Below are 18916 nucleotides of genomic sequence, written 5' to 3'. Positions count from 1 at the left end.
ACCAAACTTGATGTATTTGCATAACAAGAAGGCACATCAATGACAATTGAACTCAATCAGCTTAATAATATGAGTCCACTATACGTGCAATGCTTATCAAACTATTAGTTATTATGCTGGAAGACCTTGTAGATCTAATGGCAAATCTTTCCGGAAATTCTTGGCTGGCTTCAAATTTGTGGTGAATTCATAGAGAATCGCTGAATGAATTACTTCATTTCATTTCTAAGAGCACGTAGTACATAAATATTCGTTACTATGTCACTTATTATGAAGATCTGAAGAACTATATTAAAGGAAATTCTTGGATAGCTAAGAACATCTTTTTTTTGCTTTGAAATTCTTTGAGTATACAAAGATATCGAAGCTTTATAGATCACGCTTATACCTGGCGAGTATATTATAAAGTATTCTGAAGTTTAGGGCAGGTATGTATTACTATTTAAGAGTTTAATCTAATCGTCTCAACTGAACTAAAGCGCAAATGTTTAAAATAAATCACATTATTTTAGCGAAACTTATCATTCGACTACAAAAAATCACATAGAATCTTCCTAATTCAATTAACGAATTTTGTAAAAATAAAGTTACGTGAATTTAATTTACGTCTAATAGAACTTCGTAAATCGTAATTTCAGTGTATTTATACCGGTACTTCAAACTAAAGAAGGTTAATGACTATAGAAATGCTAAAATACTTCAATAAAAGTGAATACATAATGAAAAAAGGAGAGTATTTAAGGAATTCCCTCAGATTTTCATTTAGCGTAAAATTGGACGAAGCTTCCACCAAAAACAAAAAAAATTCAAGCACATTCAAATTTCAATTGAACAGATGTATTTTCTCTTAGCTCACAAATCACAGCATTACCGGGCTAGTCAGGATGGGATGGAAACTCACGAAAACTGCACCCTCGCAAAATAAGTGCTTAATACCAGAGCGAGACGGCAATATAAACAGAAATATTCATGGGAAAGTATGTATATGTACAACGGGAGCAGTGATTAGCGTGCATTCTATTTTTACCCCGACAGACAACGGCGAAGAACGAAGTCAGTCACAGTTCGGGACAAAACCACGACGGCGACGTCACCGAAGCAACAAATCCGTTCGGTGAGCTGAGTAACATCGCGACGCGTCAAATTCCGCGTCCTACTTACGTGTATTATTTTTCGCTTCCGGTTCGTTGTACAGGACCAGCATGAACTCGCTGCTGTTGTGCATGGTCGGCGACTTGGCACCGTCGGATGGGGACGTCGGCTGCGAGATCGGCTGCGGGGACAGCTGATTGTCCGACGGGGATGGGGACGGCCGACTGAAGAGTGGACTGGCCTCCTTGGAGAATTTCTCCATCGCTTTCAGTGGGGATGGGAACGATTGGGGTCGTTGCGGTTTTGGAGATGGAGGCGGGGTGGGTTCTTGCTTGGGTGTTGGTGCTGGTTCGGTGATAACGACGGCTGGTGGTTTGGGTGGTGCTTCGGTGGATTGCTTCGGTTGGAAGAAGTCTTCGTCCCGAGTTCCGTAGGACATTTCGCGGACGATTTCGTCCCGGCTGTAAGTTTCCGGGGTGAAGGCTTTCACCTTCTTGATATGTTCGGCTTCCCTGGTTGGTGAGTGAGAAACGTCTCGGCGTTTACGAGGGATGGCTTGCGGGGTGGGTTCGTCTTCTGGGGGTGCGGGTTCCGGAATTTGCGTGGCACTGTTGATTCCGCGCTTCGGATCCGGAATGAAGAGCGTGTCGGATTCTTCGGAAGGTTCACTCAGGCCGTACGGATTTTCTGCCTTCACTCGGAATCGGTATTGGGAACCTTCGAAGAGTCCACTGAGGGTAGTGGTGAGTTGTCGACAGGTGGTTGCCTTGAGCCAGACATCCCATCCGACTCGATAGTATTCTACTATGTAGTTACCGATCTTGCAGCCACCGTCGTCTTCAGGGGCAGACCAACTGAGGGTGATGGCTTTGCTAAGACCGATGCTGATCTGAACTTTGCTCGGAGGTTCTGGCTTAGCTGTGACAGTTACCAAGAAGTATGCGTAGTCTTCACCTAGCTTGTTGAACGCCCGCAGGTTATATTCGCCACGATCACTTCTTTGGGCGTTGGCGATTCGAAGGGACGAGTTCTTGTCGTTGGTTTCGATCTCGTAGCGACCACCGTTTTCTATGAGTTCACCGTTGTGGCTCCACTCGACTATTGGAGTAGGTTGACCGGCTACACCTACTTTAAGACGTATTACTTCGTCGGCTTCAACAATCAAGCCTTCTTCGTACTGTCTAGGAAGACGTATCTTAGGATACGCGTCGATAGATAGACTACATATGGTTACAGCGTGACCTGCGCGATTCGTTGCAGTGCATTTGAACTCTCCTTCATCCGTCAACGCTGCCTGATGGATCACAAGTATGCTCAAGTCCGCTTCGGTAATGATCTTCGTTCGCCGACTACTGAATATCTCGAACCCATCCTTATACCAGCCGATCTGTGGCGCAGGACTTCCGGCAACCGAGACTCGGAATTCAATTTTCTCATTTTCGATGGCAGTTGTATCGTACAGTTCTTGAACGAACCGTGGTGGAGCAATGGCCGCCCTTTGTAGGGTCACCGTCAACGGATCGGATAATTCACTGCAATCCGATTGTCCAACGATATTTTGAGCCGTTACCCGGAACTGGTAACGCCACCCTGGTTCGAGTCCACTCAAGGACAGCTCAGTGGCCTGGATCAGCTGAGCAGAGGCACGAACCCAGTGTGGCGATCCTGTTCGCCGATGTTCAATTATATAGCCGAGAATTGGCGACCCGCCATCACTGGTGGGCCGTTTCCATCGAAGCGTCACGACATCCGGTGCCGAATTGTTCGGAGTTCCAGGAACCAGCATAGGCTTCCCCGGGGGTGAAGGCGGCTCTGGAATGAAATGAAAAAGCAATCACTCATTGGGTGTTCAATATAATCAATCATGCTGCCATCTGCAACCCAATTCGTGACTGTATTCAGACGGACGAGAAAACCAGTCACCAGCAAAATTGTATTTCAACTGTCACAGTGCTCCTCAGACCGTTATTATTGAAAATAAATCTCTATCTGGGCGAAATTGAAAAAAAATAGCGGATGACAGCCTAGTTATAGTAGAACATGAATTCGGTCTCAAATCTTTTAGCGAAAACCATTTTTAAAAACTGGGAACATTTTTGTAATCTAAGTCAGAAATTTCCATGTAGCGTTAAACGCCTAGAGGTATGCAACGCCCTATAAATGTTCCATAATTCATTCAATCTTGTTCGATTTATACTCCATTATCAAAGTTACCCCAAAACGGAAAACCGACTTTCGATTATATGAAGAATTATATATCCATTCAAAATAAATCCTATGGCAATCTATCTACTGCAATCAATAGCTATGATATCAGTACTTGTTTTAAAAATATAAATGTATAAACAGCATGCATAAATATTGAAGTTTTCTTCGAAAAAACTATCAAAGTTACCCCGTTTTACGGTACTAAATCGGCTATTTATAAGTTTTAAATAAGGACGAAGGGTTTTGTACTTGAAACCCAACGTTTAGATGAAGATGCATTGAAGCCAAACCTCGCATTTTCAAGAGCACAAATCTCTAGAACCAGACAACCATATGTGCTGAAAATTTTACTTACTGATCACCACCAGCGAGTGGCCAGTAAGCTAAATTTTCAGCCCAGATGGTTGCCTGATTGGGCCTTCCTTAGTCGAGTGGTTAGAGTCCGCGGCTACAAAGCAAAGTCATGCTGAAAGTGTCTGGGTTCGAATCCCGGTCGGTCTGGATCTGGAGAAAGTAAGGAAATTATTTTGACTTCCCTGGACATAGAGAGTATCATCGTACCTGCCACACGATATACGAATGCGAAAATGGCAACTTTGGCAAAGAAAGCTCTCAGTTAATAAGTATGGAAGTGCTCACAAGAACACTAAGCTGAGAAGCATGCTCTGTCCCAGTGAGGACGTAATGCCAAGAAGAAGAAGAAGATGGTTGTCTGATTCTCTACATTTGTGCTCTTGAAAATTGAATTTCAATTTACATAATGATAGTTCGTCCCGAAGTAAAATTTGCCAAGGGGTGATTCAAAAGTGATTTCCATACTAATTTCAAGTTCTACTTCAATTTTTATCGTATAACTTGAATTTTTGTATGAAGATTCTAGTTCAATTTTTAACATAGATTCAGAATATGCAAGAAACTTGATACCCTAACACAAGCCAAAGGCATGAACATAAAACAACATCCTTATCCAAAACTACAGTTCTTCAAAAAAAAAACAAAGCAAGGAGTGATCAATGGAATAAATCACTCATATGTTCAAAAAACCAGAGATCTAAAATGTCAGCACCTCTAAGAGCAAAACAAAATTATGCTTATTAGGTTGACTTGAATTTAAGTTTTGTACCAAATAAAGAAGAAGCATAAAGTTCGTTCGGTTATTATTGTATTTATTGCTTTTCGCTGCAGACGACTCTGCCATTCAAGTTTTTGGTTTAGAAACATGTTATTTTGTTTTTGTTTTTGATGGATTGATGTTGTTTTTTGAGCAAATTATTCAATTATCAGTATTTTTCAACGCCGTTCTCAATATTTTTTATAAACACAATTTTTGATTTAGTATGTTAAAGTTTTGAAATGTCCTCTTGTTTTTAAAAGCAATAAAGCAAAACGTTCTACTATCTGAAATTTTCTTCTGGTAAGCCTTGCTTCAAAGTACTTAAAATCAAAGTATTTGCAAAATTTAAGAGTCAAAATATTAATGGTTTAACTCGCAGTCCATAGAAGTCACAAGTTAAACATTGACTGTACTAGCTAAACGAGGAATGTTAGAGCTATTACAAATAGGCCAGGGGAAGTGGTTCACCCAGAGTGAATTTATGTCAGAGAAAAAGTAGATTTTGTATGAGAATTGACAGAAAAATGAATGACAAGTTCATCCACTTCTCCTGGCCTATTGGAAGAGCTTTAGCAAGATACGGTAAACAAGCATGGGAAAATTCACTCACTCACCCGAACGCTACCGATAAAATATCTGCTAAGTATCTGCTGCCACCGAATATTCAATGACTGCCGAACGCTACTATGGTGAGCGCAATCTCGACGAATCGTAAACGATTGAGATAAACCGAAAATGAAAAGATATACGGAGCGGAGAGAGCACCTATCCTCTCTTAAACTGGAGACACGAACAGTGATGCCACATACACAGATTTATCTGTAATCACACAGATTTTTTCCTGTGCTGATCACAGATCACAGATTTTTTAGATTAAAAAGATTTTTAAGATTTTAGGATATTTTACGAGTTTAGGACTCGGTTTTGGAAGATAAAATCAGAAATATCATTTCTCTATTTAGTTTTTCTCAAAAACTTAAATATTTCAATATTTTAGAAACTATTACCACAGAGAAACAGACGTAACACTTAGAACAAATCACGATCAAAATCATAGTCGCGAAAACGTGTACGCCCAATGCTAAAAACACTGTAATTGGCCGATTGACCAACAGGTGACGGTAGTGTGTAAACGTCAAACCCGAACAAAAACGACGCGAGCGCTGCGTGGTCGAATGACCATCTACCAGATATTCGAATCGATCGTTAAAGCGTTGTTTGATGGACAGCGATGAGAGTGTGACGTCTGTTTGTCTGTGCTATTACGTACCTTTAACTTAGACGCAAACAAATTTTGTTGTATAATCTACCGAATCCATGGTAGAATTAAGAAGTGCACCAACGATTTTCAACCGACTACAAAAATCTGTTATGTTTACTATAATCTGGTAAAAATCACTGAGAAGTGCAGTAAATTTAGCTATGTCCATAGTAACCTTGACTATAAAGCATTGTATTTCAATCCGTGACACCCACCGTACAAAACAGTGTGGTCAAAAGTATAATGCCAAACTTGACAAATCTACAATGTTTCTGGTCATAAATACTACAACTCTAGTTAAATAAACAGAATATATTTTCTTGTGTAGTGATGTTGACTATGTTTTGGTAGAGTTAACAGATCAATGTAGTCGGTTGAAAATCGTTGGTGCAGTTCTTTATTTTACCATGGATTCAGTTTTTGTACTATAAAATTCATTTCAGTGTACTTTTAGAAGGATAATTACAAATTAAAAATTTTTGACATACCAAAAACAGTCATAATACGTTTGCAAAAATTCTTTTTGACCTAAAAAATAAAAATTTTAGATATTTTTGCGTCTCAGATTTTTACCAAGATTTTTGGAGGTTGACTTAAGATAAAAAAGGTTTTTTTAGCCGAAAACACAGATAAGAGTCGGAAAAAATGTGGCAACACTGGACAAGAAAGAACGCGTTCGCCATTCGATCACTGAATGCTTCCTGCGAAATGTACAGATTTTGCGTTCACTGAAACATTTCGCCTTGTGTATAGGCCAGGGGAAGTGGTTCTCCTAGAGTGAATTCATGTCAAAGATAAAGTAGATTTTGTATGAGAATTGACAGAAAAATGAATAACAAGTTCATCCACTTCTCCTGGCCTATTACCAGTCAGTGAACGCTCTTCACCTCTCAAATATGAATGCCACTCGTGCGGAATCGGAATGTAAAGAATCATTTGCTACAGCAATCGGATGCCTTCGGTACAAGGAGTCGGTAGTGAATCATTCTGTTGCCGTTTTTGTCTAACTTGTCGCTCGGCGAACAAGAAGAAAGTGCATTGGAAATTGAAACACTCTGCTTGGTCGGATAAACGGCAATCTCGCTCTTGACCGCTTGTGGATGTGAGCGAGAGAAATGCAATATTCGAGTGAATGTTTCCCATGCTTGACGGTAAATTTAATCAAAAAAGGTTTTTGGTTTCTTTGCATACAGTTTCACTTTATTTTTGTTGGGGCATCTAATCTTTTTACAGAAATACTCCACTTTCTGAAACATTTCTTGGTGTTTTACGATAAAAGATTACTTTATTTTTCTTCATAATCAAATTTGTTTGATTTGTGAAATTATGGAATGTAGTAAAATTATTAGGAAAAAAAAAGATCAATCAAGAGAAATCGATTAAAACAGTATCGAATAGTTACTTGTTATGCGACGTGGTTCTACCTAGCTCATTTAAAAGGAAGTTAGTTAATCTTATTGTTGTAAAATTTCTTTACTAAATTTTTACTTTTAATTCTGACATTTAAAAAAGAACAATCAAATTTTCAGGCTAAATTAAATTTTTTAAATAAGTCGGTTGGAAAATCGTAATTTTATATAACTTAAAGAACATTTGCAAAATTTTGGCGGTAATAAATCTGAAAACTATTAAAAATTAATTACAAGGTCATTCACGTCACCGTGCAAAACTTTTCAATTTGGTGTCCAACCTCAGTATAGTGTTAAATTTGTCCCATCATTTGGTTGAATGAACAATCTATTTTTATGCTTGTATGCGTATTTTTGAATAGAATAGGTATACCAGTTATGAACGTAATGTTATATTTTTTCACATGAATTTCTGTATTTCTTTTCTTGAACTATTTCATGCGTTTCTCCGAGATTGTTCATGAAATACAGTGAAACCTCTTTAAGTCAAAGTTCAATGACTCGAAAACGACTCACAAATTCATACAAAACAACAAAATTGAATGGTTACTATTATGGTTTCCATTAGCCGATGGCCCCACCCAACATCTGATATAGGGTGCTGGTGATGAAGTAAGCTAGCCCAACCTAATTGTAACACAAAAACCAATTATGACCCTACAGTGAGACCCATGCGATTCCAAATTGAGACAAGCACCGTATACGCTACACGATTAAACGAAAATTTGATTCCCATCGAGTGAGTAGAAGAAATCAAAATCATGTAACACGATACTATTAATTTTTGAACAATAAACAACAGGCCCTGAAGAAGATCCCAACAACTGGATCGAAAAGTTGGCAATGATTTAAAATAATCAAAGCTTAATTCGTGACTGAGGGCCGAAATCTCAAACTAACAAGATCGTATATGATGCCATTTAACTGTACATTCTGGAGATCTTATACGTATATAATGTTTGTAAATGTACGCCCCCAGATTGTACTTCTATGTGCCATCATAAACGATCTTGTGTTTGCTGGATAGATTTTAAACTAGGAACTCATGGAGGTTTTACTGTATTTCCAAAAAAAATCTAGATAGAAATGTCTTAAAACTCTTTCATATTTTAAACTAAGAATTAATTACTTCATGAAACTCTCCAGTAATTTGTGCAATAATTATTTTGAAACACATTTCGTCTCATTTTTAAGGATTCCCATCAAGTATTTAGCTAGTGATTTCAATAATTGCTTATTATTTAGGATTTATTGGTGCTGGTGTTTCTTTTCGAACTTGTCCAGCAAAACCATCCAATAATTAAATAAAAACTTTAAAAAAATCAGATTTTTTTTTCAATCTCTTCAAGACGTTCTTTAATTCTTAGAGCAATGCATTTACTTTTTTCCGGTAATTTGGCTTATATGTAAGAATGAATTTTTAAAGTTTTCTTTGTAATTCATCTGAGATTGTGCTTTGAATAATTTTATAAATTATACAGACGTTGATATGAGGTCAGTAATGTTTGGTCTTTCGATTTCGTTGCACGGTCCTGTGGGGTGAGAGACGGAATCAAGAACAATCGTGTACGGTTCGCATTGTGCGAGTGAGAAAAGTTATACGTGTTCAGTCGAGGATGGATTGCCGACTGGTGAGCTCGTTTCATACTTATAATAACATATGTTTTTCCTGGCAGCGATAGTATAGTTTATGTAATTATAAAACAAACTATGGATGGTTCTTCACTACAAGTGTCGACCCTTAGTCCTGATTCGTATAGTTTTAATATATATATTTATACCGTGATTCGGGGTAACATTGATCAGTTTTTAGCATATTATTAAAAATTGCATTTGAAAATGCAAATGTTACAAGTTTTATATATTTTTAAAACAAGTTGTCACGATGAAACCCCTCGTCACGTCGAAGCTGCTAACAACAAACAGCGCTTCGAAAGTCGAGCTGTCAACCTGAGCCGTCGTTGACGTTACTATACGTGAGTTGTTAGACTAGAGTGATTCGCAGAAATTGAAGCATATTATCAATAATATACCTAAGTACAAGAAGTTTAAAGACAGTGGATGAAATTATGAAATTCTTTATGCTCTAAGAATATTCAATCTGTGAATTCGATTATTATACCTTTCAAATTGAAATAATGAAGACTCGAGAACTAGAACTAAGGTAGACAGCTAAAAAAATGTTGTTAATTTAAATTTATTTTCATGCACATATTTGGAGCATCAAAATTAACCTAAATTTCAACGACCAATCCATTATTTTTCAATCGAATTCACATTGAATTTACACGATCATGTAATATTCAAGCATTTTTATTTGAAAATTGAATGTATATTCATTTAAGTTTAAATAATGCTGTAAAAACACACGAATTTGATTTATTTTTACAGTAAACTCCAGTTTACACTACATTGAAATTTAAATATTTTTTTCAGTGTAGATTTGAATTAACCTGCAATTATTCAATTAGGTCTTCGTAGCAGTCAGTCTGGGACACGATCCACACAAGTTTTCCAGGGATTTTCACCAAAATTGTAAGACGACCTCTGTATTTTGTTAAAAATGAATCACTCAACATAATTCTATTTTTAACTTAAAGCTTAACCCACAACATAAGGTCTCCTTCATCAAGATTTGGGAACCACCAATAGATCATGACTGTATGCTATATTTCGTTTATTGTATGTTTGCAATAATGTTTGGGGCGATTTTTTGATTTAGCTGATATGAGGTAACATTGATCACCTATGTAAACAACTTTTGGTAATATTGAAAATGTCGTTACTTACTTAAATGAAACGCCTACAAGTCATTTACTAATTGAGTTATTTTAAAATTGAAACCCGCGGAATACGCCTAAGGGCAATTTCCTAAGGAAAATCTACATTATTAACATTAATTCGTTAATGTTGTCCAATTGAATATTCTTATGGTAGTTTTGACAACTGAATTGTTTCCGGCGAAGCCATTTTTAGTTAGAACCACATTTTCCTTGCTCATATCGCTTCCACAACTTATGTGAGGCAGTGTCATCCTTAACCATTGAAATAGCTGTTTCGGAAAGTTGACAAGTTAGCGCATGAAGTAAATGCAATTTTCCCAAAAATCTTAATTTTTGTTAGCTTATGAATATATGAATATATGATACGAACTTTTTGCGAGATGAGTCACTCCGATCAATGTTACCCCACTGATCAATGATAACCCGGATTACGGTACCTTTACTTTATGGTCATTACGAAAAATAAGCCTTGAATAGTTCAACATTCTGAACGAGGACGTGCTTTTTTAATCTTCTACCAATATCGATCACTAAAATTTGCCCGAATCGCTTTTTTCCTCCTTATCCATGGATCGCATCACCGACCTAAGGTGACTCATAGACCCGTTCTAGTAAGACAACTATGCTGCACACAACAGTGCAGTATGGACCTTTTCGGGTTGAACGGAGTTTTATCAAAGGTTTATTAAGGTTTTTAAGACTAATAAGTTCCAAAATGATCAATAGGCTCCATCCCATTACCCCGAACGTCATCATCCCGAATGGGTCACTACCCCGAATTAGCCATTATCCCGAATAGTATGAGATACAGTGCAGTATCTTGTTTTGCGGGCAAAAATGCGTCTCTAATGAAAACTGGTAATTAATTGAGCGTAAAATTCGTTAGTAAAATGATCATCATATTTTTCCCCTTCTTTTATATGTCAGCTATTTTTTCAAAATGTTTTGTTGGCAACTATTTTCTTCTTATTCTTTCTGAGACAATTCCTGAGTGTTTATCAGCTCAGTGGGCACTTTCGCCGTTCAAGGATTTATACACAAATTTCATAACGCGCAAAAATTTGAACCCATAATCCTCAAGATGATCTTACTGAACAGCTGCGTGATCACTGGTATTTGGACTTCTTGGTGGTGTTCATATTTCAATTTTGTTTTTAAACTTATATTTTCCTTTCTTATGAATATAGGTTTTGCCATAGCTGCAAACGTTTCATCAGAAATATGCCCTTCTTTCTCAAATAGGCTGTTCTTTCAAGTTTTCATTGAATAAGTAGTCACTAATACTTGCATACAGAACAGATTTTTTTTTAAGGAATCCTGCTATTATTCTAATACGAAATTTTCCATTTAATTTATTTTCTTGCATGAAAACAGGTCTCATATGTATTTGTCATAATTTTTATCAAAATTTCTTCATTGTTTTGAATCAAACACATTATTTTTTATGGTTATGTAACCACTTTTGAAATAGGCTGTTCTTCAGAGCATTGCAATGTGGCTGCGTGAATCTCACCAAAATTAGAGGACTAATCCAAGCAAAACTAAGTATGTAAAAATTATTTGCTGAAAAACTATCTGCTGTTTTATCATCTAAAATTTGAAAAATACATTGTTGGGCCAAACTCGTTAAATACTCATAAGGAATCGTACAATTATCTCCCCACTCTCTAACTAGAATAAGTCTCAAAATGTTATGCATTCGGGGTAATGGCGTTCGGGGTAGTGACCCATTCAAGGTAGTGACGTTCGGGGTAATGAGCCATTCGGGGTAGTGGCGTTCGGGGTAGTGTCTTAGAGTCTGATCAATAATATGAGAGCTGCTAAAATGTGCCCTCCGAGAGTAAGTGGAAAATTCCTTCCCTTATTCATTTGGATCGAAGTGCAAGTTACAAGTTACAAAGTAGCAACCATTGGCATATAAAGTCAATCTTTGCTATGTTTCTCTCGAAGAGGTTGATATGAATTTATTTATAAATAACTCTAGAATATTTTCCAGTAGTACCTTTTTCGGATTTTTCCTTAAATTACTCAAGGTATTACACCTAAGCACTCCAGAGGTTTGTGTGGAATATATGCACTAAGGAGATAAAAAATGAATTCATCATTTTTTTTCGAAAGTTCGACAAAGAAGTTTTACTTAAGCTATCCTGAAAGATCCTTAAGAAATTCCTAAAATAAACCATTACATTATTGTTTTATTTCTCGAAGCATTTTATTCACCAGTCTCTCCGGAAAACAATCCAGCAATTTATTCAGATGTACTTTTTCAGCGTTTCTGCTATTATTTTTCTTGATTTTTTCCATGATTTAAACCATGTTTTAGGTATCATTAAAAGGATATATTAGGAATAGATCCAAAGAAAAAGTCCCTTTATATATTCTTCTTGGAAATTTTTTTATAAGTTAAACTGAATTTTTACTATAGAAAATTTACGGATTGTTCCAGAAGAAAATCATAGAGAAAACCTTTTTTGAGAGACTTCCGGGAAAATTTAAGTAGAAATCACTGATAAACTTCTGATGGAATTTCTAAAAAAAGTTTCAAAATATATATGCTTAAAGATATTCTAGCGTTTGAATAAAACATGCAATGAATTTCATGCAAATCTCCTGAAAAACATCCTGAGGATGTATCAAGACAAATTTGGAAGATTGAAGTCTGGGAAGCTATGCAGTATTGCTAAGATAGTTCATAGAGTGAAACCCCTAAAGGAATTCAAGTGGAATTTTCATAAAGTATCTATTGATAAATATCTGATTGATAAATATGAATTCTCAGGAGAATACTTTGTGTAATCCTATAGAATGTTTCTTGAAAAACCCTCGAGGTTTTTTTTAAAGGAATATATTCTGAATTTCCAGGAAGTACTCACGATGTTATTCCTCGTGCCACAAAAAAACTGTTTGGTTTGATATCAAGAAAAACTTAGTCGTTAAAAAGCCCTAAGTTCTTGGAGCAACGTCTAAAAGAATTCCTAGACTAATTTCAACAGTGACTTTGAGATTGTGGAAAAATCGGACGGATTTTGGAGCAATCTTTGAAGAATCCTTTATGAATTGCCAGCAAAAATTCTGAAGGTACAAGATGAAACGCTGGAGAAATTTCTTCTTGGGATTTTCTTTTTGTTGACCTTATTTGCCACGGATCAAATCTTCAGGTTTTGTTCACTTTTTCCAAAATAATTAACTAAACCCGTGACGAGATTGACTTAAATCGCATTTTCTATTTTGCCCATAAAAGAATGACGAGGGTATACGTGCTTTATATTATTACGTCCCATACAAAAATATCCATCAGACATACAGTTTATCAATAAAAATCGATTGGTGAGAACAGATTTTCAGGGTATTTTACGAAGTAGATTTAATCAAACACTGAAATTTCTTATTGGTTCTTAAATTATGCTTCATATTTTGTATAGAACTTTTGTTGTTTTCCCTATTGTTGAAGAAAATACTTCCAAGTCCGACCCATTTTTGATTATTTCAAGTTGATTCTTAGTCCTTGTTCTTCTTGATCATTGTGACTCCGCTATGAATCAAACGGCAGTGTTTAGTATATAATTATATATACACTGTAGCCTCAATTTACGAACTATCTCGGGGGTTTTCAAATTGAATTGGCTCGTAAGTTCAATCAATCCGTATAACGAGGGAGTTTAGTTCGTAAAACGAGGTTTTGACATTTGAAGTCTACTTGTAAGAAATCAATGTTTTTATTTCCAGAAATTATGCATTTTCAGTTTCATAAGCATAATATTGATTTATATGCTGCTCAATCAGGACAAAATATGAGCAAGTTATAAGGTCTCCCAAAAATGTTTTAGAGTTAAGAGCGATGCCAACCTTCCAGATTTGACTGGAATATTCCAGATCTTCAGAGCTCCATTTAACAAAACTCTGGAAGATCCAGATACAAATTTGTAGTGAATTTGTAAGGTTCCCCATATACGGGCATCCAAGACTTTTCCGGACAAAATTCCCAAAATCTTCCAGATTTGTTCGAAAAACAACTTGGCACCTCTACATATAATTCTACAAGATTAAATGGGAATCTATTCAAAATTAATAGGTACAAGAATATCTTATAATTCTTAACCCTAGAAGACTATACGATCTCGAAAAAAACATTCGTTTTATCAAGATCCCCGTTTTGTTAACGAAGTGAATACAACAGGTATTCTAATTTACCCAAAAACTTTCTTGAATGAATACCTTTGATAAGCAATTTTTTATTTGTTTTAATACGACGCAAATCCTTTAACATTCATATTAAGGGGGCAGGATCCGTCATTGATTTCGGAATTTTCAAAGGCAGTTTCGTCGTTCAAAATCAATAAAATTTACAGGAAAATGTGTTCACTGTATTCTATTCTCCAAACGAAACACAGTGAACTCATTTTCATCGAAAAATTTTCTTAGTCCTTCTTAGTCCGATGTTCTTAGTCCTCCAAGGGCTCAATAGAATATAAGCCTAAAGTGCTACAAGCCTAAGCAGTTGTATATTGATGGTATTTGATAATGGCCCAGACTCTTAGCTCTATATAAAATTAAACGGGGCATTGATTTGATTTGTACGGATGTTCTTGGTCCTCCAAAACCTCCATCTAATTTAGGCCTCAGATCCTAATCAGTTGTTTATTGATAGATTTTGATTATGACTATTAGCCATTCTCATAAGTAAACGGAGTATTCTTTTAACTTATTAATTTATTGGATGACTTAGAACATATGTGAAATACATCACGACAACAACAAAATCAAATCGTCTCAATTAAGTATACGAACTTCGTAAAAATAAATAGCGTAAACTTAATTTAAGCAAAAAAAAAAGACTTCGTGAATTCAGGTTTTAGTGTATAACGATGTTCTAAAAGATATAGAGGCTTCATGCCTTTTTGAGAGAGATTTTTGTTTAAATAGAATCAATTTAAGAGGCTTTTACTACTTTCTTAATTTATGATTAAAATCAATTAATAAATAAAAGATTTGATGGGGAATTTTGTCTGACAATACCGGTCTGTGGAGCACCTTGAACAGTAAATATTTAACTCGGGTCTAAAAATAATCCAACGGCTGCTCGGTTCTCTCGTCTTACGTCGTCATCTTCGCCGTCCATATTTCGGGGGACGGAAAATTTCATTCTCCCCGCCTGTGGGTTGAAAATCCTCACCTGCTGACTTCCAGTGGACGGCCTTCTTCGGCTTTCCGGAGTGTTTCGTTGGTTGATTTCCCATCCCTCGTAGTGATGATCACTGTCCCTCCCCCCTCAAAAAAAAAAACACAATCGGATTGCATTCACGACTTCAACACTCTTAAATCGAAGTGATTTGCTAATCACTAGCACAGGCCAAGGGGCGCCATTTTTCGCTTTCTGCAATTGCTGCTGCTCGGTCGTGTCACTGGCAGAGGAATTTTTCCGAACCGCGGTTTTTCTCGGTGAGAAGGATCGATCGCGACGGAGATTGCGACGGGGTTCGGAACGTGAGACGCGTGCGTTTTCGGCGGGTTCAAGTGGTTTTTCGAGGTTTCACCGCGCTTTCGAGAGGATGTCCGAGCAGAGTCGCGACCGGTCGAGAACTGAACCTCGGACGGGGATCGTGGCACTCGCGGTCAGATTTAGACGCGAATCATGCTGCGCAGGTGCGCCACCGGATCGAGTTTTGGGGATCGAGAGTGAGTGAGTGGTGGGGGGACTTCCTTAGTCTGGTGGTAACGTCTATGGCTAAAAACCAAAGCTATGCTGGAGGTATATGGGATCGATTACACAGCGTTACAGAAATGACATTTTTGCATGTCTCAAGGATCAAATTATGTGTCTCTAGTAGGTTTGGGGTAACCGTTCTCAAAAATGTTCCAGCACATTACAGTTTTTAGCTGCGGGTCGCCAAAGTAGTATAAAACACTGGTTTTGTAATTGTCTACATAAAATTTGAAGTATTATTTGTAAAAGTTTTTTTTGTGATCTTATCTACCAATCATGCAAAATATGACTTTAACTTCCGTTTTAGATGTATTTGGTTGCAAATGCAAGATTAAATTTAGATTAAATCGAATTTCCAACCTGCTTGCAGGCTCCATATAAGATTCCTAATTTCTCTTATATGACAAAAAAAAAATACTTTTCTGAACCATCAAAAAATAACTTTTGAGCGTTGAAGATGTTATGAACATTGTTGATAAGTATTGTTTTACACATGAAGTTTGAATTCTGTGACAAGTTAAGTAAATAAACTGCCATACAAGCTGACGAATTACAAAAATGTTTCAAAAGTCATAAAATACCTTCCAAATATGCATGTTTAGTCCATTTAAGCCAAAAATAAAAACACTTTGGTTTCAGAGCTTTGAAAAAATTATACAAAATTTTAAAATTCTAATGCCGGGGTAGGGTATTAGAGAGTTTATAGCTCTAGAAGTGGTCTTGGAATACTATGCTGAGAAGCAAACTCTATCTCATTGGGGTCGTAATTACAAAAGGATGAAGAAGAGGAAGTGAGTGTACGAAACGAGTCTGCGCCGACGATGACCGATTGCATTCTTTCAAACACGGCTGTTTTTGGGAACTGTCTCTTTGTGATAGAATCAGATTTGAAAGTTAAAAATCAATCACGCATCACCTTTTTCGATATTGGGCACATTTGAAATTCATTTTTGTGCCCTGCGCTGAACTGATACCAAACCAAGCCGAAGCCGCAAAAAATCGAATCTGTTGTATGATAGAACCACGCTTGCGCCATAGAAACAAACAACCACTTCGAACGATCCGATAGCTGCTACCTGCTGCTCCCCATACTCTCTCGAGGCTAAGCGCTCAAGTTGAGTAACCGTAGTCGCGTTGAAAAGCAGTGAGAACGCTCGAACAGGCATCTGCTTTGGGGATAAAGGAATACATACAGGGAATATGTGTCATAAATGTTTAGCCGTGTAGTGTCAACTAATGGGGATTTTGACGGGATGGGGAGCCGGCGCTCAAGCATAACGGTAGCGTGGCCGAGCGGTCTAAGGCGCTGGTTTAAGGCACCAGTCACTTCGGTGGCGTGGGTTCGAATCCCACCGCTGCCAATAATCTTTTTGCATTGAGAATGGATTAGTCTTGAACAGATGAATTAAATACCATGCTGTTTAAAGTTTGAAATAAGATTTTCGAAAGGTTCATTATGAAACATGTTATGTACAGTCAGTGACATAAGTTAGTAACCAAATTCTGTTTTTCCATACAAAACGCCCAAGTTTGGGGCGCTGTATCTCAGCTTCTGGTAGTCCGAATTGGCTGAAATTTGGGTGACGAACTACAAATAACTTGAAGTTTTGCCTGTTAGGGAATTATTACATTGCAGTCATTTTACATATAGTTTCAGAGGGTTGTTCAAAGACAAAAAACCGAGAGACTTTTCAATTTAAATCGAAAACGGTCAGTCGTGGAAAGTTGGTGTGCCCTGCAAATTTGTGTGTCTTCTGAAATTGAACAACTTTGTGGAACACACCAACTTTCCACGACTTACCGTTTTCGAATTAAAGTCTCTCGGTTACTTAGAAACCCTCTGAAACTACATATATGTAAAATGACTGCAATGTAATAATTCCCTTACAGGCAAAACTTCAAGTTATTTGTAGTTCGTCACCCACATTTCAGCCAATTCGCATGATCGAACATAATCCTAATTTGATAGTTTGAATGTATTTTGTACCTTAATTGAACTAAATATGGACAAATTACAATTTTGGTTAAGCACCTCCTGTCCCTCAGTTTCGGACAGCTTGATTTGTTATATTATATCTTTGTAATTATTGCATCAGTGTCTCAGAGTACTTTCATTTTTCATGGGTTCCGTCGATCATGGTATCAAATATGCAATAAAATTAAGAATAATGAACATTCAGAACAACATCGTAAAATGTGCTATTTTTCATCATATATGAAAGAGGTTTTTGATAGGCATCTTGCAAACTAAGAAAAACTCAAATTATTCTTGTAAATGTAGCAAATGCATTGAATTGGTAATTATAAACTATTCCTAAAGTGTACACATTCGATGATGTTCAAATTTACAGAATTCGAGGCATTTCCAGATCTTGTCCGGTATTGGGTGCCACCTTTTGAGATCGATCAATTTGGTACTAAAACTCATCATCAAACTGCAATATCAAAATTCATATTTATATTTTCAAATTTATTTTTGTACACTATAAAAATGATAATATTTATCATAAATGGGTAACACGAGCCCATAAAATCAATATTTTTCGAATTATGAATTTAGTGGCTTAAGTGTCCGGTACTGGGGGATCTCCCCCTATAATCATAAACTTTGGTGATAAATGTGGTATTTATGTTTTATAATTATGATTTCTGACGCTGGATTTTCAAGAATTGATAATTTTTATGGATATTGCGGATTTTCCAGTGGATGAGGTTGAAGCCAAGTAGTCCCCAGCATGTGTGAGGCTATCCATTTACCGACCGACACTTTTCTGAAAAGATTTGAATCACTTCTAAAAATCAGGCGAAACTCACCCTTTGTGCAAAAAAAAAACATAGAAAATATATATTTGCATCTCACAAAAACGTGGAAATTTTCAGACGAATTGCGCCAATGCTTAAAGCTGGTACAACTATTTCCCTATAAAAGCTAATACAATCAATTCGATAAATGCTAGAAACGAGCGTTTTGAAAATTGTAGGTTCATTCTAGCATGTTACAAGTTAAAACGTATTTTCTATTTCACCTTATAATCTGATATACTAAATCTTCTGTGTGACAGAATTCCATGATATTCAGATTACTATTTTGAGACCATAAACTTTCTCAACAATTTTGCTAAAAACATGATCTTCAAACTACTATATGGATACGTTGAAATATTATTGCCCTAATATCATTTTCAATTACACCCCTGTGTGACAAAATTTCCTATCCTTCAGACCACCATTAGTAAATCCTAAACACCTACACTCTAAATGATCTTCATAACGTAGATGGAAACATCATTTTCAAAATATATCAAAAGGACGGTTAACAAATTTAACCCAAAAACAAAGTGCAAT

General features: G+C 36.6%; 1 protein-coding gene and 1 non-coding gene across 2 annotated transcripts in view; one reads left to right on the top strand and one right to left on the bottom strand.

Moving 5' to 3' along the window:
- The window catches only part of LOC5566334 (titin), a 33616-nt gene extending 18155 nt beyond the window's left edge, over positions 1–15461 (bottom strand). Inside the window, exons 1-2 of the mRNA XM_021841052.1 lie at positions 15041–15461; positions 1162–2904 (exon numbers count right to left, since the gene is read on the bottom strand). Coding sequence (XP_021696744.1) covers positions 1162–2904; positions 15041–15104 — 1807 coding nt within the window. The 5' untranslated portion in view covers positions 15105–15461. The remainder of the gene's footprint in view (positions 1–1161; positions 2905–15040) is intronic.
- Positions 15462–16850: 1389 nt separating this feature from the next.
- Trnal-aag lies at positions 16851–16932 on the top strand. Its single transcript has one exon. It is a non-coding gene; the product is annotated as a tRNA-Leu (tRNA).
- Positions 16933–18916: the final 1984 nt, after the last annotated feature.

The sequence above is a fragment of the Aedes aegypti genome, chromosome 2 (assembly GCF_002204515.2).
Source record: "Aedes aegypti strain LVP_AGWG chromosome 2, AaegL5.0 Primary Assembly, whole genome shotgun sequence".
Classification (NCBI taxonomy): Eukaryota; Metazoa; Arthropoda; class Insecta; order Diptera; family Culicidae; genus Aedes; species Aedes aegypti.
Note: the sequence above shows the minus strand (reverse complement) of the source record. Positions and strands in the feature narration are given on the sequence as shown.